This window comes from Podarcis erhardii (genome assembly GCF_964252035.2).
Source record: "Podarcis erhardii genome assembly, chromosome: 10".
NCBI lineage: Eukaryota > Metazoa > Chordata > Lepidosauria > Squamata > Lacertidae > Podarcis > Podarcis erhardii.
The window spans coordinates 25002725-25028468 of NC_138500.1; the positions used below are offsets into that span (position 1 = coordinate 25002725).

A 25744-nucleotide genomic window follows, 5' to 3' on the forward strand; every position below is an offset into this window, starting at 1 on the left:
ATCTTTTCCGGAAGACTGTTCGACTTTTGAAACGTTTGAAAACCGAGGCACAAAGGGTGGTCTGCAAATTGAGAAAATTGAGAAATATGCAGCAGAAGCCGTTCGACTTCCGAGGCGCTTTTGAAAACAGAAGCAATTACTTCTGGGTTTTCGGCATTTGAAAACCGAAATGTTCAGCTTCCGAGATGCTCAAAAACAGTGGTAGAGACAAAGGATCTTACACACACATACTCCCCTTCTTCTTGAATGGACAGTATGCCATAATATCCGTGCTGAAGTGTTTACAACCTAGGGGGAAGGCTATAGCTCAGTGGTAGAGCATCTGCCTTGCATGCAGTCTCCAGTTCAGTCCCCAGTGGCATCTCCAAGTAGGGCTGGGAATGTCCTCTGCCGGAAACCCTGGAGAGCTGATGCCAGTCAGTGTAGGCAATACTGATTTAGATGGACGCAGTGGTCTGACTCTTGTAAGGCAGCTTTCAATGTTTATGCAGTTTCATTGCAAATTTCTCTCCCAGGATATGCGCAAGTGTCAATGCAAAGATAACTACATTGGCGATGGAATTGATTGTGAGGTGAAACAGCTACCGGTAGACAGATGTCTGCAAGATAACGGGCAATGCCATGCTGATGCCAACTGTGCCGATCTCCATTTCCAAGGTCAGTGCACCACAAGCAGGCACACAATTATAGTGATTGTGAATTAAAAAAAATTAAGACTGTTCCATAACTCTCATGAGCCTAGACTTCTCAGAATTACATAGTCCTATAATTCTTTTAAATCCTGCCATAGCTACCCAAAGCAACTTAAATGGGAAATTTGCTACATTATAGATCAGGGGTCAGCAAGGTTTATCTTGCCTGGGACAGATTGGTTCCATGGAGATCCCCCCACAAATTTCTGTGTCTGCGCAGACATGATTTTCGGCGATGCGGAAGCGAGTCCCCGCGCTGTGCTGGTTTAGCGCAAGCTGGCAGCTTCGTTCGGGGGCGGCTCGGGGGCCAGTCAAACAACCTCTGCGGGCTGCTTCCGGCCCATGGGCCTTAGGTTGCTGACCCCTGTTATAGATGTTCAGTTTCTGTAGTATTGGTGAATGTGCTTTTCTCTAGACCAGAGGAAGGGAACTATGGTCCTTCATATAACTGTTAGTCTGCAACTCCCATCAGGCAGCATGGCCAATGGTGAGAGTTCCAGTCCAGCTGGAAGGTACCAGCTAAGAGAAGACATCTCTAGATCAGCTTTGGTTCCACAGATGTTATTGGACTACATTACCGTATTTTAGATATAAAAAGCTACATGTTAGGTTTTTGTTTTGACTATGTTTTGAGCGATTTATTGCATACAATCAGTATTCTTTGCCTGACTAACAATAGATTGAGTTGACAAAGGAGGGGTGTGTCTTTGAAGCACTCAATCTTCTTTTTGCTACTTGAAAGCATTTTGGGTAGGACCATGAGGGGCCAGTTCATGATCCAAGATATAATTATCCACAAGACGTCTAGAAAACCAAACCCTATATATTCAGGATACACTGTGAAATGGAAATGTGGGATAGAAAACTGCATAATGGAAAGGATTGATTTGGGGGTTTGCTCCATTCTTCCTTGCAGATACTACTGTCGGAGTTTTTCATGTACGTTCTCCAAAGGGTCGGTATAAAATGACTTACGACACAGCAAATAAGACCTGTGCAGACGAAGGAGCAACAATGGCTACTTACACTCAGCTTGTCTATGCGCAACAGGTAACAATGCTTATTTCCACTTGCAGGCAAGGCAGATAACTAACATATGCTTGAACTGAACAGAGAGACTTAGCTGCCAGGAGAATAAGTTGTAAAGGACAAGTGCCATCAGGAATACATCTAGTTTCTTTTGAAGAAAGAGAAGTACGTAGGAAAACATTCAAATAAGTACAATAATGACTGTTGCTGCAACCTGTTTTAAAAAAAAGCACCAGAGGCTGGTTCACACAAAAAACTCCCTTTCGTATTTTGGCTTCTTTATTCAAATAACAAACATGAGTCCTGTGCATATGCAAGTCAGTGCTATAATAAACACACTGTATTTTTACCAGTCCAGATCAGAACTGGGTCAGTACAGTGGTACCTCGGTTCCCAAACACCTCTGTTGTCGTACGTTACATCTTGGTTCTCGAACACTGAAAAACCAAAAGTAAATGCTTCTGTTTTCGAACATTTTTCAGAACCCAAACATGCGACGCGGCTTCCGCTGAGTGCAAGAAGCTCTTGCAACCAATGGGATGCCGCACCTCAGTTTCTGAACATTTCGGAAGCCGAATTACGTTCAAGAACCGAGGTACCACTGTAGTATCCTTTACAAGGGAATGCATGAGCCTGTTTTGACAGAACTTGTAAGTGAATGAGGTCCTTGAGCCTTTTGGAATGCAGTAAGTCTTAGCTGGAAGTGTGCAAACACCTGTACTGATGCACAGAGACTGGTCACGAGTGTGTGCCGTTCTAATTGCCATGGGACCTTTCGCTTGGCAAATGAGGCATAGTATAGCAAGCCTGCCTCTCAGACTGCATGCAAATCTCTCCCTGTTACCTCTCTTTCCCAACTCAGGCTGAAAGAACGTGCATATGATTCTAGGAAAGGCCAGAGATCTCTGTCCCAGGTGGCAAGTTTCCTTACGCAGCACTACAGTTCCAAATCTGGAGCAAGAGGCATCGACCAGCGCTGCGATACAATGCCGGCTACTTTACTAGGGTTGCCCCCCGGTGTTAACTCGAGGGCACCACTTGCAGTTTTGTCCCAGCACGGAAATGTTTAAAGCCCACCCAGTCTTAAGCTTCTTGGCAATGGAATGCCAAGTCATGTGACTGGGCCATGTGAGATAGAACCAGGAAAAAGTCCAATGCTTAAGTCACAGCCTTCAAAGCAAGGCTTCATTGGGCTTTGACAGTGGGTGGTGTCCCCTCCTACAAACCACACATTGCCTAAAGCCCATCGTAGCATTAGGTTAACACCATTTTCCATTTTCCTTTGTTTCATGGTTATATGCTAACGGCAGGCAAAGTATCATCTGTGTAATGCTGGCTGGCTAGCGAATGGAAGAGTAGCCTATCCGACTGCCTTCTCTGCCCCCAAATGCGGTGGAGGAATTGTTGGGATTATCGACTATGGGTACAAAGTCAACATGAGTGAAACATGGGATGTCTACTGTTACAGAGTCAAAGGTAAAAAAAAAAAAGTGCCTTTGCCTAATGTCATTTGCCAGAAATATAGTTCATTTCCAGAACTATTAATAAGATCATATTGTCATTGTATATTAACTTGGCAGCAGACACAAAGCTATTTCTGAGGTACTGTGGAAAGTTTTTAACCAGGGGTAGGCAAACTAAGGCCTGGGGGCTGGATCCGGCCCAATCGCCTTCTCAATCCGGCCCACAGATGGTCTGGAAATCAACGTGTTTTTACATGAGTAGAATGCGTCCTTTTATTTAAAATGCATCTCTGAGTTATTTGTAGGGCATAGGAATTTGTTCTCTCTTTTTCTTCAAAATATAGTCTGGCCCACCACATGGTCTGAAGGCTGAAAAAGGTTGCTGACCCCTGGTTTTTAACACTGCAGATAGTGGTTCGCGGGGGGGGGGGGAGCGAGACTTTGTGGTTTTCTACCATTTGACATATTCATATTGTCTGCTCTGGCATTCAAATTGGGGTCTGAATAATGTCTACAGACAATGAGGAGGTTGTTGGGGGTGAGGCATCATGAAGAAGGATTCCCTAATTGTCTACATTGCCACTAGTAGCTGATGGGGGGGCGGTGAAATTAGTTTGGTTTACATTTTAATGCAAATTTACCTAATCTGCACTTTCTGAAGCCATACAGGAACCAAAACACACCTATCCAAATTTGGTGATGCAGTTCTCCAACCATAAAACACATACTAAAATGTATATGTTAGGGGAACATGCAAAGAAACGTCCATGTATTAATCCTAATAATGTACAAATATACATTATTTTTTTACCAACAACTGCTTGTAAAAATGAATGTATAAGGCAGAATTGCATGCAAATATTGTGTAGTGGGATGGATAGGGATCCAATATATCGATAGATAGATAGATATCCACTTCCTTTTTTTTTTGCAATTGTAGATAGTTCTCTAGATATGGAAGCCTCATCTCTGCTTGCTGTCTAAAATTGTGTTGTTTTATGTTTTATAGATGTCAACTGCACCTGTAAAATTGGTTATGTGGGTGATGGATTTACATGTAGTGGGAATCTGCTTCAAGTCCTCACTTCTTTGTCAAAATTTACAAACTTCGTCTCAGTAAGTAACAGAAACAGACCACCTCACCCCAAAAACTGAAATTAAATAAAATATGCCTCAAAATTTCAAAAATGAACCAACATCTTTATTCCTGTTACACTTCTGTTTTTAGTAAATCATATTAGCTTAAAGAGGAACATTAAATAGGCTATAAGCAGACAATGAATAAAATGTAAAATGTTATGGCTATCAGATGTGATCCTTTGGCAATTAAGGTCAAGAAGCAATTGTTTGCAATCCCAATTGTTTGCAATTGCAATTCTTGTGTTTGTTTTTCTTCGTTCTTAGAAGTATGAAAATTGTCTAAGAAGAACTATAAGATGTCATCATACCAGAAATAACGCTTTCTCTTGAGAAGGCATAGCAAAGTTGTTTTACTTTGGTCAAATATTCACTATTGTTCAGCCTAATCTCTTAGATAATTGTATGTATAAAGAAAATGTTATATTGTAGGATCATTTGCATATGTTTGCCAGACTCACATTACAAAAAAGAAAGTTCCATTTGCTTTGTGAGTTACGTTACTCGAATTAGTACTTTTGCTTTCTTCTTTCATCTCAATAAAATTCTTCATAAAACTATATTATGTTTGAGGATTTTGTCTCACCAGAATAAATTCTGTCCCTTCACAGAGAGTACTGACTTACTCAAACACATCAAAGCAAGGCCAAGAGTTCCTGAAATACATCACAAATTTATCCACTCACGCAACACTGTTTGTACCAGGCAATGACGGGCTGAAGGAAAATGAGGTAAATGACTTAATTCTACTGTTATTATATGCCAGCTCTGGGAGTTAAAATGCCAACATATGCTGATCCAAGAAAGTGGCTCTTTCAACTGACAGCAAGTCCTACAACCTAGAAGTGAATGGCTGCCATTCACTCCTATGGGGAACACTTGTACTGCACTTATGGATAGTTTTGTGTCCTCCATCCCTAAGTAGTCAGACCTCTTGCACAGGGGTGCAATACACCTCTCTGTATAAAGACTCATGCCTTGCTAACCCATAAGTCCTTATGTGTGCTCTCTCTTCAAGACCTGACCATTTCTAATGAAAGAACCATTACTTTAGAGCAGGGGTAGCCAACATGATACCCTCCCCATGCTCTTGGGCAGGTTTCCTCAAACTCCGCCCTCCAGCTGTTTTGGTACTACAACTCCCATCAACCCTAGCTAGCAAGACCTGTGGTCAGGGATGATGGGAATTATAGTCTCAAAACATCTGGAGGGCCGAAGTTGAGGAAGCCTGCTCTTGGGCTACAGCTCCCATCATCCCTGATCATTGGCCACGCTAGCTGGGACTGATGGGAGTTGGAGTCCAGTCATCTCTGGAGGGTACAGCACTGGCGACCCCTGTACTATGTTGTTTTAGAGCTAAAGATTTTTAGATATAGATTGCCCCGCTAGGAAATGTTGCTCTCCAAATTACAAATGCCATATTCTTCATTTATTAAGTTGCATGGTGGTAAGATTTAGGCAAGCCTTTTCAATTACCAGATTTAATGCCCTTCCTTAGGCATGTCCAAAGTCCGGCCCCTAAGGCAGTTTCTTTCCTGTGGAAATTTCCATTAAAAAGCTGTACAACTTTGGTGAGAAATCCCCCCCAAAAAAACTCAACAACAACTTCAGTCCTAAAAAAAACCTCAGTAACTTTGGTCAGCCCTCATGCATGTTCACTTCATCAAATCTGGCCCTCTTTGAAAAAAGTTTGGATACTCCTGCACTAGATCTATCGATGGACCATAGGACAGGAATTCCTGCTGCAGAACATAAATATCTGTGAGGGTCGAAGGAAATAGAAAATCTGATCCATTTTTTAAATGCATTATTTACATTTTTACCCATGCAAGTCTCTTGGTTTTTATGTTGGTTTTCTGTTAGCAGATACCAGGTCTTACATTACAGAAAAAGCAACTACGTTTTTGGCTGCCATTATTAAAACACATAGCAAACTGACAGAGTGATATATCTGTATCTACATATATTATCCTGAGTCAATAGCAAATTATCTAAAACATGAATGTCGCTCTGGTTAACTCTGAAGACTTTGTGTAATTGCTCTGCTATGTACTATATAAAAACAAAGTTGAATTGAAAATATCTCTGTGAACAAAAACCCATTCCTTGCTGCACACATCACCCATGAGAATGATGGAATGGGCCAGGATTTTCCATGGTGGCCATTTTCCTAGTTTTAAATACAGTGGTACCTCGGGTTACATACGCTTCAGGTTACATACACTTCAGGTTACAGACTCCGCTAACCAAGAAATAGTGCTTCAGGTTAAGAACTTTGCTTCAGGATGAGAACAGAAACCATGTGGCGGTGGCACAGCGGCAGCAGGAGGCCCCATTAGCTAAAGTGGTGCTTCAGGTTAAGTACAGTTTCAGGTTAAGTACGGACCTCCGGAACGAATTAAGTACTTAACGTGAGGAACCACTGTAATAGGCATTCCAAGGTAGGCTTCTATTTTCTTTAGGCTAAGGCAGGGATGATAAACCTGTGGCCCTCCAGACACAGCTGGACTCCAAACTCCCATCAGTCCCAGCCAACATGATCAGTTGTTAAGGATGATGGGAGTCCAACAACATCTAGAGGATGACAGCTTCTTCATCTGTGGACTAGGTGATGATGGTTCTCGTTTAAGAATAGTAGCAAGTTATTTTTGTTTTGTTTGTTTGCATTTTGACGCAATTGTATTCTATGGAATGTCTTGGCATCAAACAACTCTTTAATGTTTAAAAGCTGGGTCATGTCATGTGAATTGAGCAAGTTCTAGAAAATCCATTTAGTGTTTCTGTTAATTGATATTACTATATGTTGGGTTGCTGCCTTCAGACACTTTCCGGAAGAGACATTGAATATCATTTATCCAACACTGGCACGTTCTATTATGAAGATTTGACCAATGGAAGTACCCTTCAAACCAGAATAGGGGAAAAACTGTTAATTACACACACTGGAGGCCAGGTTTCTGCGGCTAAAGAGGTGAGTGCTTTGTACGTGTGTGTGTGTGTTTTCATAGGAGCATGTCTGGTTCATACATTTCCTTTACCGTGTTGTTTTAATGGAATTGTTCTGTGGCATGTTTTAATTATGCATGTTTATATTTTAATGTTTAAACAACTGGTTTTTATACCTTGTAACCCTTCCTAGAAGCCTATTTTGGCTGTAAGCAGTATATTTAATTACTTAATAAATCAATGTACTTAAATATTAATAAACTGCATTTTCATAAAAATACAATGTTCCAGGAAAACATCAGGGGGGGAAATCCATAAATTCTGCTTGGTTATGTTTTTTGTTGTTTTTTTTAAATCACATTTCAAAGCCTTGTCTCAATAACATTGTTTCTAGGCAATGTCTAAAAGAAGGCAGAAGTGATTCCTGCCAAACTTACAATTAATATTTTCCCAAGGGCTGGAACTTCGTGAGGTATAGAAGTGCTGCAGTCCTCTTCCTTCCACCTGGAATATAGTGCTTTATTCACATCATCCTCCCCTCTCAAATCAAAACAGGCTGAGTTTTTCATTCCTGCATGAATAACTCAGCCTGTTGTGATCTGAGTGGGGAGGATGATGTGAATAAAGCACTGTTGAGTATCATAGACAGGGAACTACAACGGCCAGGATTGGCTAATGATTCACAAGTAGGTGGGTTGTAGGTCAGGGGTCATTTCCAGACCCTACTACATGCAAATCTCCTTGTTATGTGTGAACCAGGCTACGGATGCACAACATGTAGGCTGAACAAAAGAATATTTCCTTGGCTACTATGAAATCCATGCCATAGGGTGAAATGCCTCCAGGCCAGATTTTGGGAGAGCGGTTTTGAAGAGTGGGATGACCCTGCCGTAAGCACAGAAGCAGATGCTGCTTGTGCATGGACAGTACTGGATATCACCCATACTTTTAGCAATACATTGATTAGAATCAGAATATTATTTCAGATATATTGTTTTGCCTGGAAATATACAGTGGTACCTTAGGTTACAAACACTTCGGGTTACAGACTCCGCTAACCTGGAAGTAGTACCTCAGGTTAAGAACTTTACGTCAGGATGAGAACAGAAATCACAAGCCGGTGGCACGGGAGGCCCCATTAGCTAAAGCGGCAACTCAGGTTAAGAATGGTTTCAGGTTAAGAATGGACCTTCGGAACGAATTAAGTTCATAACCAGAGGTACCACTGTATATGAAATCAATCAAAAGGTGGTGGCTTCAGTCTTCGGTAGTATCTAGTGTTGGGTAGACACGAAGGGAGCCAAAGGTTAACACACATTCCTAGGAAACTTGGTAATTACAATCTACTAACTTATAAGTACTATAGTTGTCATACTATAATAACAAACATACCATATCAGGATTGAGCAAGTAAATTTACCCAATGAGATGGAAAGAATGTGACATTAGTTCAGCAAGAGATTATATCTGCCTAAAACTAAAATGTAGCTGAAGCAAATTCCCTGTTAAGAGAGGCTAGATTCCACCTCCTCCAGCCAGCTGCTTCCAGTAACTCTCGCCAGAGAAGAATTGAGGTTTCCATGGGCTGATGTCCAACAACACACTAAAATAAGGGGCTGAGTTCTTCAGCCATGAGCGGGATCATATGAGAAGGATCTAAGCACTAAGAAATAAGCTCCAGCTGTGTTTTGAAGAAACTTAGAAAGGTCAGACAAGTATTTGTCAAGTTGCCATTTGGTTTGCTTTTTCTTTTTAGGTGGAAAAACGGTATGTGGCTGGGCAAGCTATCCTCGAATGGGACATCGTTGCTTCCAATGGGGTCATCCATGTCATCACAGCACCTCTGAAGGCTCCTCCTGTGCCCCATGTAAGTCTTGTGCAACTGGTCTCTTTTGTTAACTCACTTGCTGGTCAACTGGAAAACTGAACAAATAGTTCCACGTCTTCTTTGGACACAGATATGAGCTTTGATAAGAGTGCATACAGATGTCTGTAGCTTCAGCAGGGAGCCTGCTACAAAAGTGCACTCACTTTATTTGGTGCACGTAATGGTTTCTTTCCCAGATGTATCTCGGGAAATGGTCCCACACCCTGCAACTCACCTGGGTAATTTGCAGCAGAATATGGATTTCCACTGCACTTTGGCTGGCCGTCGTATCATTCACAGAGCGATTCCTCATCCTTTGTGAAGCAGGACAGCTTACTACGGTCTTGACCCCTTCATGCATTCGTTAAACTTAAGCATGTTGGCTGTACCCACTGATAATGCAGTCCCCCCAAGTACCTGCCCATTGCCTCATGTGGCCTTGGGAGAGGGAGGAAGGTTGCCCACCTCGAAAGGCATAAACACACCAATTGAGAATACTATTTATTGAATCTGACAAGGTGGGCTCTAGCTTATAAAAATGTATGCCACAATAAATTTGGGGAACTCTGAAGTACTGCAATACATGCTTGTGTGTTCTTTACAACTGACAGGATTATCCATATTCCAATACTTTAGACGTAACAAGATTACTTAAACAGCATGTAGCATCCAGTAACAGGGAGCTTTACCTTAGTCCCAGAAGCAGCTTCTTATCAGGCTTCCAAGGGGAGGGTAGCTGGAAACTCCCTTCCTAAAGCATTGGTTTTCCTTTGCTGTCTTCACTTAGGCCTCTCTACATCCTGGAATTGGAATATTCTTTGCAGTCCTCCTGGTCATAGGAATCATTGCTCTAATCGGATATTCATACTTCAGATTTAAGCAGGGAACAGTTCGTTTCCCATATTTCAAGGTAAGAAACCAATGCAAATGTAAGTTGACCTTCATAGCTACCACCTTCTCCTGAATTTTGACACAAGTTTTTAATTAGTGGCAATTGAAAATGTAGAAATTGTCCCCTGCCTAAACACAATTGCTGTAAATGCTGTACCTTTGATCATGAAAAAGAATCATGACTAGTTTGCTTCCCTTTAATGTAACTGTTTTCAGAAAAGGAAGACACAAAAGCAGAGTTCTTCCGCTATTTCCCATTATGAACAGAATTTGAGCATCTTCATTTTGTTGCCACCTTGGCCTGGTTCAGACATTATAGGAAAGCCATTGTTATGAATATTATGAACGTTTGCTAGAAACACTTGTAAAAATATCCTATGACTTCTGAATTCCTCAGTTTATCTGTGAAACAAACTTGTTCACTTACTTATTTAAAACAGCAAAAGGATGATATTGATGTAACCACACTGGACAGAGCACCGTCTTCAAACATCTCAAACCCTAACTATGAAAGCTCCACAACTTCAGCACCAGACTCTTCTTATGATCCATTTTCTGTAAGTTTTCATTTTGATTTTGATAAGATATCAGCAGAACTATGCACTTGAGCTTCTTCTGAAAAAGCAAGAGCATGTAATACGTTGCAGCACCAGTTTTGGTGACGACAGGAGCTATGTCAATTTACCATGATTTATTTTTAATGTCTCTTGCTACATCAGTGTCTCTGTATGCACACATGCAAGTCTTAACTGAATGAAGGGCTTGCTCAGACAAGGAAATATGTGAAGCAGGGATTCCACTTCTCTCTGGGAACACCAGACAGAGACTTTCCCAATCTGAGACCCTCCAGGAGCAGGGCTTTTTTTCAGCTGGAATTGAATTTTGCATAAATGAGATACTACTGCACAGCCAGTCCCCATTCACTGGATAACCAAACACTATCTTTGCCTAATCCTACCTCACAAGATTGTTGTGAGCTGGAAAGCAATGTATGCCACCCCAAGATCTTTGGAGAAATCACAAGGTGAAAATGACATTCATAAACAAATGCTTTGTTGTACTGATTTTCCAGGATGTCAGTAGCAAAAATTTATGCCAAAAATGAATACTGTTATTGTAACCCATTCTTCTTTTTTTGTATTTTATATAGTGAATTGCTTTGTAAATTTGTATTAAATTCATATATAACTACAGCATATAAATTGTAGGTTGTTTTTTCAGGTTTCTGATGAACAACAACTGGTGAGCAGTGGTCCCCAGGATGAGATCTGATGCCTGAATGTGGAGATAAAATAAGCAACTTTTCAGCTGAAGCAATGTGAAGATACGAGGAAATGCCAAGAATTGTCTGGCTTTAGGGAGCGAGGTTTGAAGACTATGCTAAATTTTCAGCAAAGTTGCTGAAGGCAGTTCGGTTTCTTTCAACACTGTTTTACTATTATATTGTACAGTTCCTGCTTTCCTGACATCCAGTTGTTCTTCAGGGTTTTCTACTGTTCTGCTTTTAACTCATAATTTTCATAGGGAAAGGAGTATTCCTTATCATATGCTGCAGATATAGTTAGCTATACATTTAAAAAACAAAATAATGCATAATAAAGAGTGAACATGGGATTGCTGACTTTGCTTGACTGAAATTTGCTCTTGTGGGGGGGGGCCTTCATAAGAATTTTCTGCTTTTAAAAAAGTTTATTCAGATACATATCATTGCAAAAAGTGGCTTCTAATTTCAGCACCATTCTGTCCAGGCAAAGAGTTACTGAGGGCTTATTGTCCTTTTATTTAACTTTTTTTTGCAGGTTCTGGTGACTTTATTACTTCCTGATGGATCAGTGAATTATTAGTCTGATTGCCTCACTGTCAGTTTCCAATGGAAGCGGGCTTTAATTGATCTTCCTTCTTCCAATAAGCACTATTTTGTTATAAAAGTAAATAGAGAATGCAAGAAAATTGGCAATTAAGACCTCTACACCAGTGTTTCCCAACCTTGGGCCTCCAGCTGTTTTTGGACTACAACTCCCATCATCCCTAGCTAGCAAGACCAGTGGTCAGGGATGATGGGAATTGTAGTTCAAAAACAGCTGGAGGCCCAAGGTTGGGAAACACTGCTCTACACTACAGAAACAGACATTGGCATAACAGAGATAGGACACTGGTGCTTTCTCCCTTTGCAACCCATGCTCAGGAGGCAGCAATACAGGCTAAATCTAGGAGTAAACTTTTAATTAAGATTGGTAAGAGATTTTCCCTACGGTTAAAGCAATTGCTGTATAATGTAGAGCGACAACAAGTGCAGAACCTCTTTAACTGTAGAGAAGCGACACAAGGGTAGAAGTAACCCGCTAAGTATCCTAATACGTTCAGAAGCGAATGAAAGGATTGACTAAATCCAGCCCTTACCTATGGCTGTTAAGAGAGAGTGGGACATTTATATGAACTGAGAATTGATTCTCTCTTGAAGTCACAAATGACTGAGGAAGGCTACTGAAAAGGTGAACGCTAGCATTCTATTTGCAAGACTGCACAGTAAACAAGAGCAATAACAAGAGCAATGCTACTTCCTCTTTTGTTCAGATCCCACCCAATTATGAAGTTCACTGAATGACATTGTGACTTTGCTAGCTCTTAAAAGCTGTTGGGAAGCTTAAAAAGAGGAATGAAGAACCTTGTACTCCTTGAAAGAAGTGTAGGATATATAATTGCAATAAATAAATTGTAAAATACTGTACATTGTATCTGCTATTAAGTGACTAATGCCTTTGATTTCGGAGAAGAATTCCAGCGAAACTTTCTGCTACTGGAAAGCAGTGCTATAAAAAGAAGAATACAGGTGTCTCCCCACTTACATGCTTTTGACTCATGTGCGGCACCAGGAAATAATTCAAACTAAAGTTCAAAAAGGGCAAAAACAGCCTGAAAAACAGTGGGTAAATGGCTAGTGGTCTACCTCTGAATAATTACAGCCACTTCAGGAAACACCTCCCTGTTTCCACATCATCCTCCAGAGATGAAGAAAACAGAGCCACCATTGCCACCATTCGTGACAGTCTGGTAAGTACTGCTGGTGTTTTTCAAGGGTTTCCAGAAGGTGTTTACAGGCTTCTTAGATGGTGCTCCTCACTATATGTGATTTCATGTATACATGTGGTACCTGGGAACAGAACCCCCATATAAGTGGGGAGACACCTGTACTGAACAGGGTGGATAAGGATCTTAAGCAGGTTCCCTGTGGGTGTAATTATCACATCTTGTAGACTTCTAGTCTAAAATTCAGAGGGTCGTGTGTAATTGCTACCATTTCTCTTCAAAGACAGTTTCATGCTGCTGGAGGCTTTTCTAGTTCAGATAAATTTTTAAAACCAACAATTACGACTTCCAGACTAATTATAATCTTAATGAATGTGACAAGACATTTATTGCATGATGTTGTACCAGAGACATTTCGGGATACAAAAAAGAAAAATTATCTGGCAATTTCTATTTTTGGGGAAGTCAGTTTGTCAAGAAGTAAACTACTGACTTCCTTTTTGGTATTCAGATACTGACAGAATTCCACATGGCTACAATATCAGAAGTTGTGGGTGCTACAATAAGTGATTACAGTGCTTTTAAATAACAGCAGTAACAGAAATGAGCAAATGTTAGTTTGCAGCTGGTTAGGCCCCAATCACTTCACATGCAAGATCATTTTACAATATACGACATTATGTAGCAGCAAATCAGCACCAGTTAATATACTTTGTATACAAAGAAATAAAAGTAATCTGCAATAGAAGTAGTTTTCTACAAAGCGATTTTGTACAAAAATTCTGTGTGGAGAAGGAGTACACAACACTGGATAGTGTCCTCATAAACCCTTAAAACACTTTATGCCATAATTTTCTAGAATACAAACTAATTCCATTCTTTAACATCTTATACAAATACAGTCTTTTAAAGGGGCTTTGGAAGCCTAGAATATTAGATGCATTTCAAGTAACATCAAGTCTTGGTTATGCTTTAACAATCAAGTCCAATCCCTTGGATTTCTGTTTAAAGGGCTTTTCTCTCTTTTTTAAAAGCAATAAAACAGAGGTGACTGTTCTGATAAAGCTTTACCAATGACTCAGCAGAGTTTCATCCACTCTAGCACAGAGCATTAAGGTGGTCAGTGGCAGTTACGCATACCAAGTATAACATTTATAGGCAGAAAAACATCCCCGCCAGCGTCACCAAAAGACAAGCTCAAGCCCCTCCGCATAAGATGGCAATTTGGCGATATGGCCAGCACATCATAAGAACACAGGAAACTGCCTAATACCAAGTCTGATCAGTGGTGTTGGCAGTGGCTAGCAGTGGCTCTGCAGTGTCCCAGGTAGGGACCTTTCTCGAATCCCTAACTGGGATTGGCAGGGTTTGAACCTGGGGGTTGTATGCCTGCATGCAAAGTAGATGCTCTGCCACTAAGCCACAGCTTCTCCACTCCTCAGAAAACTAAGTCAGTCTGTGTCGATGCAAAAACAATTATAAAAAGTAGGGGAAATACTTAATGCCAGAAAGGGAGCTCCTTGGTGCTTTAGGGGATCACTGCGAAGAGACACCAAAAACAAAGCTTGATATCGGAACAAGGATCATCCATGTGAACATAGCTCTCACACAAAATGGGCTTCATTTGCCCTTCAGCACATCATCCAATCCAATTGGTTAAATTCACATTGCACTGCATTCACGTGATCCAGCCATTCAGGGATCATGTCAATGCAATTGAAAACGGGGGGAAATGCTGCCAAAGCAATAAAGGGAGGAGAAGAGATCCACACCCCACCCCAAAGCCATAGCTTTCAAGGCAAAGAGGAAAATTAAAAACTTCAGCTTGGCATTGCTTAGAAGTCTATTTCAATGAACTGAAATCCCGGACCATATTGAGTCATGCAAGCAGGCAGTTCTTAAGCAACACAGGGAATTAGGACAATGCAATTAAAAGCCTCTCACGTACACATAAAATGTATACAAACTAGTAACACACACACTTTACCTGACCAGCATTGGGGGGACCAAATTATTTCCTAAAAATAAGGAGAACAATTCTTTCTATATTTTGAAGAACTTCAGCAAACAAAATACATGACTTCTAAAAATAAAAAAGGAAAATTGTTTCAAGGCACCCTTCCACAACCTGGAGCTCTAGAATCCAGATGGTGATGGACCTCAAACTCCTATCATCCTTGACCACCAGCTCTGCCAATGGGAGTTGGGAGTAAAACAATGTCTGGAGGGAACCAGGTTGGGGAAGGCTGTTTTAAGCTGCCAGCATGGCCAATGGTCAAGGATGATGGGAGTTGCATTCCAACGATAGCAATTGGGAAGGGAACCTAAGTTGTACATTTGGACTCCAATCTAGCTTGCACACAACTGGTTACATAGCAACTACTGGCTCCAGGTAGAGAGGGTTTGTCCTCCATCTGAATCAACCCAGCCAAGTCCAGTAGGACTCAGATGAGCATTCAGATGCACATCTGCATAGATACACCTAATTCTGCATGCAGATGATCTCTGCAAACACATTCTGAAAGTTGTAAATTAAATTTAGGTTTGTAAGTATGGCACACGTTTAAACTATTCTCCTGCTTGGAAGCAGCTATAGGAAAAACACATGATTTCTTACCCCCTCATAGCTTCAGAACTTATTGAAATTTTATATTTCTTTCTCCAACTAGAAGAAAACTAGCTACAGTTTAAGATAAATCCAGATTCAAAACACGTCCAGAATCCAAAGTGATGCTCATCTGGTTAAAGTACACCAGAGTATATTAGGCTGCATATCATACAACTAGAAATATCTTAAATTGTATTTATGTGCAAATAATTCTTTTTCAGCAAATATTCAGCTGGGGGAAGGGATCTATTTTCTATTAGTACAACATGACCTATCAGCTCTCACTAAAGTCAAGAAAAGAGACCTAAATAGAAATATTTGCTCTGTAATCATATACACTAATAGTTACTACAGCTATTATAGAAGAGAAAATTGCTTTTAAAGATACATTCATGTTATGATAAATATACTTTGCTCTACTGTGACAGTGGAAGAGGGGAGGAAGGTGGTAAATGTTTGTCATTATAAAAACCAAGGGAGAGAAAAGAAAACTTATTTGATTTGAATCATCTCTTGCAGAAATGGTATTCTGAATGTACCAGTGCACAGTTGGTCTGACCATGTCGGGAGCTCATGCTGCAAAGGAGTCCTCCTTGGATAAAATGTGTAGTCGTGGTCATAGTTCAAAAGGCAACTCAAGGATGCCATGTAAATATCAGCAAAGCGAGACAGGCGTCTTAAAAAATAGGTTGGGTTCTGGTCAGTCCTGAATAAGCTTCCAAACTGAGAATTGAAGAAGTTCCTGGTTGTTTCTCTGGGAGGGGTAAGAAAGATACGCATTCTTAGAATTGTCAACCCCTTAAGGGAAACCAAGCTTTCCAAAGTGCTTAACAAAGATTCTTTCTTTCCCCAGTTAAAACCAGTTTATTTATATATTTAAACAAGGTACCATGCTATTTTGTTAACTGAAAGTCACCTTCAGAAAGCATCAGTTTCATCTTGCTTCACAGATATCAAAGAATCACAGAGTTGGAAGGGATCCTGGGGGTCATCTTGTCCAACCCCCTGCAATGATGTCCCATATGGGGTTCAAACCTGCAACCTTGGCATTATCAGCACCAGGCTCTAACCAATTGAGCTGACTTCTAAGACAGAAAATCCAGGGGACGAAACTTCGTCAACTCTTTCCCCTCTGCTTTTTGCAATGTCTTTAGAATGTGCTCCTGACAAAGATTGCATATATTCGTTAGTTTAACTTATGTACAGTGGTACCTCAGGTTACAAACGCTTCGGGTTACAAACTCCGCTAACCTGGAAGTAGTACCTCAGAACTTTGCCCCAGGATGAGAACGGAAATTGCATGGTGGCGGCAGTGGGAGGCCCCATAAGCGAAAGTGCACCTCTAGTTAAGAACGGTTTCGGGTTAAGAACGGACCTCTGGAACTAATTAAGTTCGTAACCCAAGGTACCACTGTACTGTCCATTCAGTACAACTCTCAAGATGGTTTGCAAACCCATTTCCAATAATAAAAGAACATTCAAACTATTAAGCCAACTATAAATAATGCAAACAGCTAAAGAAAACTAAACCAACAAAGGCATAGCTAGTAAAACTATCTGAAACTAATAGGAAGATAATTTGGTGCAAGTATCTAAAAGCACCCATCGCAAAGAAAAGAAAAGTAAAATAGGAAGTGGGAAGATCAGGGAAAACTACAAATGGCTCAATGTCATATATAGTTTGGCCCCTGGAATCACAGTTACAGGGATAAGAAGAAACATCAAAAGCTTAAGTTCATCGATTCACAGCAAGACCTCGAAGACATATCCAGTGTCCTGATATTGTACCTCTGACCCACATACTTCTCTTTTAGCCCATATTAATTTGGTCATTCCTTCTGCTTATCCCTGCTGACAGTGTCAGTCAATGCTGGGTTTAAGTTGGTGCCAGTTTTAAGTACTGCCAGATTTTTAAAAATATTTTTTAAAGGTCTTAAGTTTCAAGGTCCGTGTTCTGAGAAATAATTATTTCCATTATGCTTAAAGTTCTGATGGCCTGAGATGACAAATAACGCTTTCATATAAAGAACATCCGAGGCAAAAGTTAAGACCAGTTTTTCACCTCAAGTGGTTGGAGTAGAAAAGGGAAGTATTTGGTGGAAAAGTTTTGTGAAAAGACAACAAAGAACTCAAAGTGTGTGCTACAATATTGCGTCAGGGCACCTGTGACTTCCCAGAGCAAGCATGTGATTGTTGTGGGGAGGAGAGAAGCAGCAATAGGTGCATTCTCTAGTTTTGTATTATGTCACACCCCATGGCAGCCATTTTGTGACTGGTAACTATAGTACTCTCAAAATTCGGTATGTGCCCACTGGTTCAAAATGGCTACCAACCACATCCTGCAGGGTTGCATTTGGACATATTCAGGTAATTAGAGGATTAAAGCCATCCATGAGTCCCATCTCCCCATGTTACCTATTGCTTCATAACCTTGATCACAAAATGATGCTCCTGATTATATTTTGCAAGACAGTACAAAAAAGGGAAACCCTGTTTCCCCAACAGCCAGATTTGGTATACAATGGTGTTGAATACTCTGCTGTATCTACTACTATTAAGAAAGGTAAGGAGAAAACACAGCAAACTGGGCACTGTCATACATTGCTAAAAGCTTGTATCTGGATTTGCATTTTCAAATCTTGAAACACATTCCCAATGTTTATGCTTACCTCATTTCCTTTCTTTCCTTTTTCCACTCGTGTAAAATCAGCTGAGAGTCTGGATCCCTGTGAACCTGAAATGATAACAGGCAACCTTGTATGTTCTTAACATAGACTCATTAACAGGAAAAGGACATGAGTATATTGTAGTGTAATCATGTCTGCACACCATTAAGAAATTTGACACAGAGGGAGAAACGTGAACAAGATAAGAGCTGTGGCTTTTTAACTTGTCAGCACAAAGCTAATGTACTATGAAGGAGCAGGGGATTGTATCCGCCAGTGGAACAGGGAGGAAAGCTGTTTTCAACCACCACCCACTAACCTGACAGCACCCCATGCCTTCCCTAAACCAGTTCTGCAAGGTCCCGCAACCCTGTGAGTGGGAGGAAGAATTGCCAAAAATTGTTTCCCTCATCCGACTGTTGGAAGCCTTGCTGTCAGCTGTGTGACACCAATTGATGAAACCCATTACTTAATGCTTTTAACAAAGCCACAGAATTTTTACAGGGTTGTAGGGGAAGAATACAATTGCTTAGAGTGCAAGAATATTTGTATGAAGACGTCCGTGTGTCTATAAGAGACAGCAGGAGAAACAAACTTAAAACACGAAAACAGCTTTTCATCAGAAATTATATTTAAGTTCTGATGACACATATTTCTGCCCATTTTTTAATTACATTGGCAACACTAGAAACCCTAGAGGAATTTGTAGAAAGGGCTGAAGGCAGCTAGAATGAGCGCAACAAACCTGCATGTGTTCCAGTAATCCAGTGAGAGTCTGAAGCCAGGTCATGGTCTGAATGTATTGCTCTGTGTTCATGATCTTAATCTCCGTCCGTAACTCCGGAATAATTGCACCTGTTCGCCAGCCGTGCTTTAAGGTCAAATCCTATTTTGCCAGCCAGGATTACAAGACACAAAAGTGTTAGTGTTAAAACGATTCAATGTGTACTTTCTACTCTTTCACCCTAAAGGCCATTTGTAAGATAATTCTTGCTTATACATAAGCAGCAGTTACAAGCTAAGTGGATCAGCTGGGCCACTGTACAAATAATTAAGAGGAACAAACTAAGAGGGAATCCATCTGATAACAGGTAGCCAGGCCAGAGAGCCCATGGGGTAAACAACACACAGCTGACCAGGAAGAACATTTGTGTCAGGAGAACAGGGAGGCAAATCAATTAGGGGGGAAGTATTGTAACATGTGGAAATGGTAAAATATTAACAGAACCTGCGTTAAGCTGCTTAAACAGGATAGGAAAACTTCTCCTCCTGTTGTGGAAAGGAGCCTGGGGCCAAAAGAAGAAAAAAGACCGGCTGCAGTCCTCTGCAATCTTGGAAGTAATCCCCAAAGAGCAAGCATGCAAAGGATCTAGCTCAGTATTGCCAACAATGACTGGAAGTGGTTCTCCAGGGTTATTCTCAGTTCTAACGTTGATGTTTTATCCTATATATTATGCACAACACACCCTGGAATCTGCTAGTGCTGCACGGCAGGATAAAAGTGAAATGAGCAGCACTCAGTCATTGCATTTTTACACACATGATATACAGACTCTTTCACTGTCACTGTAGGAGAATAAGCCTGTCTTAAAAAATAAACTCAGCGAAAGACTGGCATTTTTATACTTCACTATTACAAAACAATCTCTAACAAAAAATAGAGTAGCTTTGCTTTATTTTAAAGTTACTCTGAAATACATTTAATTCTCCCAGCCCTCTGTATACAGAGTCAATTTTGGGTTAGCCCTGATGTGATAAGCATCCTTACCAGACAGGAAAAGGGAGGCTTCGGTAATTAAAAACTCAGTGCTAAAACAGCACTTGCAACAGCAAGTCCCTTACTACCTTCTGTGCAGCTTCTTCCATCATTAGAAGGAAGTACTCAGATCACTGGGCTCCGCTTCTACTATCAATGGATGTAAAAGCTTCAAGGCATAGTTTAGTTGTAGCCTGATGAAACACATTACATGGGCCTTCCAGACAAGTCATTGGTCACATTTCTGGGAACTGCTGGGGCTGGCAGGGAGATTTCCTATGCCATCAGGCCCTTCTGGGCATTAGAGAAGATTTCATATCTTACAGTTTTCCTTTCCCCTTCTGCACCTTCCATGATTGGCAGGTGGAAGGATAACTTAACTGCTGTATGTCAGCCCAATGACTGTGATGCAGTAGTCACAAGATGTTTCAATTAATCCCTGTCTTAGCACAAACCATGACAGGTCTCTCTGCAACAGGCACGGCCCTCCATCCATGTGTCAATAATAGGCACATTCAAGGACTTTACCAATTGCGGCTGCAAAGCTACCACTCTGTATATCACCTTGACTACCTAGTGGATAAGTGAGTTAAAATGAACACACATAAAAATATCAAACAGTCTGGTGCTGAGATTCTTATAGAGGCCCACCACACATGGTCAGCTGCTAAAATGTGGAGTTCTCAAAGCTGGGAACATCCCCAAACCTAAATCCAATTTCTATTGCACAAACTGCTTTGTAATTCCTAACTCATCATCTTATTTATTGCTATTTTTGGCCTGAGCATTAGTCTGCAAAGCTGTCCTTATCTCTTCCTCGGCCTCATTATTGAGACACATTAAGTAATATTTTAGCCAGCTTACATTTATAGACATGGAAAGATGTTGTCCTGTTAAGTTTTGAAGTGTGTGAGAGAGAGAGCGCGCACACACATACAAGAGTCCACTGCAAAGTGTAAGAGATCTGAAGTACTCAAAAGGCGAAGTACAATTCTCCACTTAAATTTAACAGTAACTCATTTGAACTGCAATTATTCCTGTTTTAGGCCACTGTGCAGAGGCAAATGGTATGAATGTCCCAGAAGACCTGTAAACGCCATCTTGGTAGTCATGATAACCCCAGGACTAATCGGTATTTACTGTGAGAATGAACTCATACGTGCTTATCTGCTTGCACTGAAGCTTGGAAGCCTTAGCTTTCTTTTGTTTAGCTAGTTGGGAAAGGAGAGGCTTCTCATGCTGGCTGCCTGTCACCTGCACCCTTATCCAAGCGATGGATGGGAGTGGGGAATGGACTTCTATCCCAGGGGTGGTTATAACTGGGTTATTGCTGCCAGCTTACGTAGCTTGCTTTTTGATGAAGTAACCCATACACGATTAGCCCCTCACAGACAAAGCCATTATGCTTGCCATGTGTCCCAAGGTGTAGTGGCAAGGAATCCTGCATTGCACTGCTGTATCTAAGTCTCTTGATATATCTCTATGATAAAGCACTAGAACTGATCACTCTGGAGTTTTATACGTCTTCCTTTGGGATCCCTGCAACTGGGTCCTTCAAAACACCAGTCAATCCTTCGCCCCAATCTGTATTTGGACCCACACGAAACGACGGCCATCCATATCTAGCCTTTTCATACAGGCCAAAAACTTAGCCAAGTGCCCTGCAGCCTTGCTCTCAACCATTAAATAGAACTCAGAACTACGTGGAAGGTGCAATAAGAGGCTTATGTTTCCCCGAACAGAAACAAGTAATCCCATCATTGCTTTACTCACTTTTATGGCAGAAACTTGGCATTGGTCTATTTTTTTCATAAGTCTCCCTGTTTTACAAAATTATTTTCACAGTACGCAGGTCGTTTCTGTAGACATGACCAGGTTTTATCAAACAAACAAGTAGGGGAGCAGGTTACTTACTGCTAAATCGCTATAAATGTGATCGCCGAAATACAAGACTTTGGAGCCTCTCCAGCCAGTCAGCTTTAGAAACTCGTATAAGTTGCCCTACGAGAGAAGGGAGGAAAAGACAAAATTATGAGTCATAAACAGAACCTGGCGACTGTCATGCTGGCAGCTTGCCCTCTCCGAGGAAGAGTAAAATCTTTGCTTTTCACATGAAAAGCAGATGCTAATATTATCAAAAGGAGACCCAAGTGGCCTGATACTGAGTTAGATGGAGCAATGGTCTGAATCTGTATTGTTTAAAATGACTGGAAGCAGTTCTCTCAGCCTTCCTTGGAAGATGTCAGGGATGGAACCCGGAATGTTCTATATGCAAAGCAAGCATCTTCCCACCAGGCTATGGTCCTTTCCCTAGAATAAAATGCATTTCTGCTCTCACATAGCAGCCCCATGGCAAGCTAGGAGGTTTATGCTCACAACCGTTGCCTATGCTGAAGACTGTTTTGCTCACCTCTTTCTAAAGAAATTACCGAAATCTACAGGGGAAAAATGGCCGCCCACTAGGGAACTCCCTAGTGGGGTCAGTCCCCACAGGGCTGACGATCATCTGATACAGACAATGAGCACACGCGCGCGCGCACACACACACACACACACTTACTTTTCAGTGATACTGTCTAAGGTTGCTCTGGATTTTGTGTATGTTCATCATGATTGTCAGAAAGGTCCAGTTTGAGGTGAAAAGGTGAGGAGTATAAATATTTAAACCAACAAAAAACATACCTGTTTGTAAATCTGGCCTTTCTGCAGTTGATGGATTTTGTCCCAAAGCAAAACACCTCTCTCATTCACCTTGCGGAAAGGTCTATTTAAAAAATGAGAGAGGGAGCACACAAAGATCAATGACCCAATCGTACTACTGCTGTCACCACTCAATGGAAACAGATACGGACCAGAATATAAGAAGAATAAATTACACTCTCCTGCAGAGTATCCCTGCCTGCCCCCCCAAATAAACAGCTTCAGAAGTGTGGAATAGTCTTCATTCTGTAAATATTGTTGAGGCTCAACAACTTATATGTGGATGATCCTGGAAGTCCCAGTTTTAAATACTGATCATCACTGAGGGAACTGAGTGACCAACCCTTTTGGTAAAAACCAGTAGATGCCCTCGTGAAGGACTTCAGAAACCCTAGTTCACTGAATACTTGGCTGCTCACCATAGATCTTTAAGTCACACAGTGTCACCATAGTAAATTATAAAGCAGCCTAATTTGCAAAGAGGTCAGCTCTTATCAGATGCCATCAGCTTTTATTACCCAAGTCTTTAAGATAAACTCTCAACCTTTTTTGGATATTAACCACTCATTACGTTCACCTGGCCTCCTGCAGCAGCAGCGTTATGTTTGTTTGTTTTTAACTACTGCTTCTTCTTAAAGTAGACCAGAAGTCCAAAGCATGAGATTAATGCACATTCTAGTGCCACTTTTCTCAAATGGTGGGACAGTAACCAGCCATGGACCTCCATCCACTTTCAGGTGGGCCTCAGTGCTACGGCCCACCCGGGGCCTTCTCACTTGCTTCCCCTGCCCCTTGGCCTTTTGGTTTGACCAATGTCATCAACCACTGCTCCTTGGAATGCATATTGTGTAGGAACATGCAGGAGATGGTTAGAGAGAAGCTCACAGGGTTGAAAGGTGAGGGAGGAGAAAGACAGGAAAACATGATGGGTGGACATAGGGACTGGCTGAGTGTGAGAAAGAGAAAGGAGGGGGGAGGAAAGGAGGCGAAAGTTGTGGTCTGAGGGAGAGGAAAAGGAGAAGATGACCACTTTTGCATCCTCTGTCGCCTTTGCTTCACACATGCATGTACACTCATATCCCCACTCCACCCGAATTCCTGTCAAGCCAGAAAGGCTCTCTTGGCTAATTCTACAGTGTTGTCCACCTGCTCTGCCTCAGAACCACAAATCTGGCCTCAGGCAGCAGGAACTGAAGAGCCAGCTATGTGTCTGCAGGGGAAAGAAAGGACTCCCAACCGCTGAGGGGAAAGAGCCAGCAAAGGTTGAGGGGAAAGAGCCAGCAAAGGTATTAGGAAACCATGAGAAAGAGGTTAAAAGGTTAATGGTTTTCATCATCATCATCATCATCATCATAACTGAGGAACATGGGGGTGAAGATTTGTTAAAGAAGTGAATATAAAAGCAGAGGATGCTTTTACAGGAAGGGACTCACCTTCTCTTGTCATTGAAAAAGTTTGGCTTGTCAGCCTGGACAATGACAACATCGAAAAGTTCCCTCCAGTCTTTCCCAACGATGTACTTCATGCCTCTGTCCCTGCAAAGAGCAAACCAATTTTAACTGACACAAATATTGCTAGCCTGCTTTTTTTAAAAAAAAGCAACTACCAACACCCATTGTTTTAGATAAACACTTTTGGTTTTGTACGTATGAAGAAATCCACCTACACGAAACTGCTAGGGCTGTTTGTGATGAGGAACATCTTCTTGCCGTGATCTGCCAGCTTTGCAAGCACTGCACGTGTTTGCTCAGCATAACAAATGTATTTCTCTACAGAGAGAAGGGGGAGAAAGACACAAGTTACAAAACCCCAGATTATATTATGTATATATCAAAGGAATGTCTTCAAGCTTGCGTAAATTCTAAGCCTACTCATGTTCCCTCCGTTATACTGTTTTTCGGTTGAGTACAAGCCGTCTGAGAAACGCAACGTAAAAAGATTTGCAATGTAAAGAGCAACAAGAATCCACGGGGTAAATCGGGGCTGTGGAACCTTTGGCCATACACAGATGCCCCCTATGAACTCAGACATAAGGATAGAAGCCTTTTTTTTGGAAGGTGCCCCCATTTCACACAGAAGGCTCCATGATTTGTGTCTCTACTCCTGTGAATGTCCTCTTCTGTTAAAAAGAAGCAGCAAAAGTTAAAATTCTTAAGAAGAGAAACTGCAGCTTGAGCTAATCATCTGAAATCCATGCCCTGTAATTTGAATGCACTTCCCACAATCCCAGAAGGGCCGGCAATGGTGTATCCTGTGGGCCAACGGTTGCTGGAAAATGTTGTTGACATAAAAGTATTTCTGGGGACCCGCCGAAAGTTCCAAAGATTTGACCTGGCATAAAAAAACTACTTCCAAGAAAAAGCCCTCACTCAAACCCTAAGCTCTTATATTTATGAAGATGTGTTATCCCTGGATACCAAAGGTTTATAGCTACACCAGACTGGAAATCCAGACTCCCAAACACCCTGGCATTTTGAAGCCTTTAAAAGGCGCATAACATTTCTGAATTGTCTAAACATTTTTAGGAACATCTCGTGCACCATGACTTTAAAACTCTAAAGCATCTAAAAGAATATTCCTCGTTAAATAAATCTAGCTACCGTGCAAGCCTGATGAATTGTCCTGGTTTGCCACCTTTGCATCTCGAGGGGTGGCAATTTGTTCCGGCTGCTGCCTACATCATGAGGAAAATACAGAGTCTTGCAGAAATCAATGCAACTCACGACTCTGGTGCAAAAGGTCTTATGGCCAGCATGCTCTGGAGAAACAGCACAATCTAGCTTGCTTAGAACAGCAGTAGGCATAGAATCCCTACAAAATTCAAGGAGTCCAGACAACCAGTTTTACTGAACCCTGTTTCTCTTCTTAGATTTGGAGAGGGAAGAGGCAGAAAACGACAGAAGTAGCAAAAAGCTGGTGCAAGGGCAAGTTGCGTATGCTTATTCTATACTTCCAATTCAAA

At 41.3% G+C, this 25744-nt stretch overlaps 2 protein-coding genes across 4 annotated transcripts in view; one reads left to right on the top strand and one right to left on the bottom strand.

The window, feature by feature from the left end:
• STAB2 (stabilin 2) overlaps positions 1–11991 on the top strand; it is a 92013-nt gene extending 80022 nt beyond the window's left edge. The window contains exons 60-69 of the mRNA XM_081878777.1: positions 516–657; positions 1609–1742; positions 3032–3197; positions 4194–4300; positions 4933–5052; positions 7143–7292; positions 9024–9134; positions 9922–10044; positions 10466–10582; positions 11247–11991. Of these exons, the coding sequence (XP_081734903.1) occupies positions 516–657; positions 1609–1742; positions 3032–3197; positions 4194–4300; positions 4933–5052; positions 7143–7292; positions 9024–9134; positions 9922–10044; positions 10466–10582; positions 11247–11297 (1221 nt within the window). The 3' untranslated portion in view covers positions 11298–11991. The remainder of the gene's footprint in view (positions 1–515; positions 658–1608; positions 1743–3031; positions 3198–4193; positions 4301–4932; positions 5053–7142; positions 7293–9023; positions 9135–9921; positions 10045–10465; positions 10583–11246) is intronic.
• Positions 11992–13409: 1418 nt separating this feature from the next.
• The window catches only part of NT5DC3 (5'-nucleotidase domain containing 3), a 49011-nt gene continuing 36676 nt past the window's right edge, over positions 13410–25744 (bottom strand). For 2 of the 3 annotated variants that reach the window (XM_081878929.1, XM_081878927.1), the window contains exons 8-14: positions 24449–24551; positions 24216–24317; positions 22765–22846; positions 21997–22083; positions 19072–19212; positions 18330–18394; positions 13410–16414 (exon numbers count right to left, since the gene is read on the bottom strand). In XM_081878929.1, coding sequence (XP_081735055.1) covers positions 16153–16414; positions 18330–18394; positions 19072–19212; positions 21997–22083; positions 22765–22846; positions 24216–24317; positions 24449–24551 — 842 coding nt within the window. In that variant the 3' untranslated portion in view covers positions 13410–16152. The remainder of the gene's footprint in view (positions 16415–18329; positions 18395–19071; positions 19213–21996; positions 22084–22764; positions 22847–24215; positions 24318–24448; positions 24552–25744) is intronic. The other variant, XM_081878928.1, reaches the window with a different exon arrangement.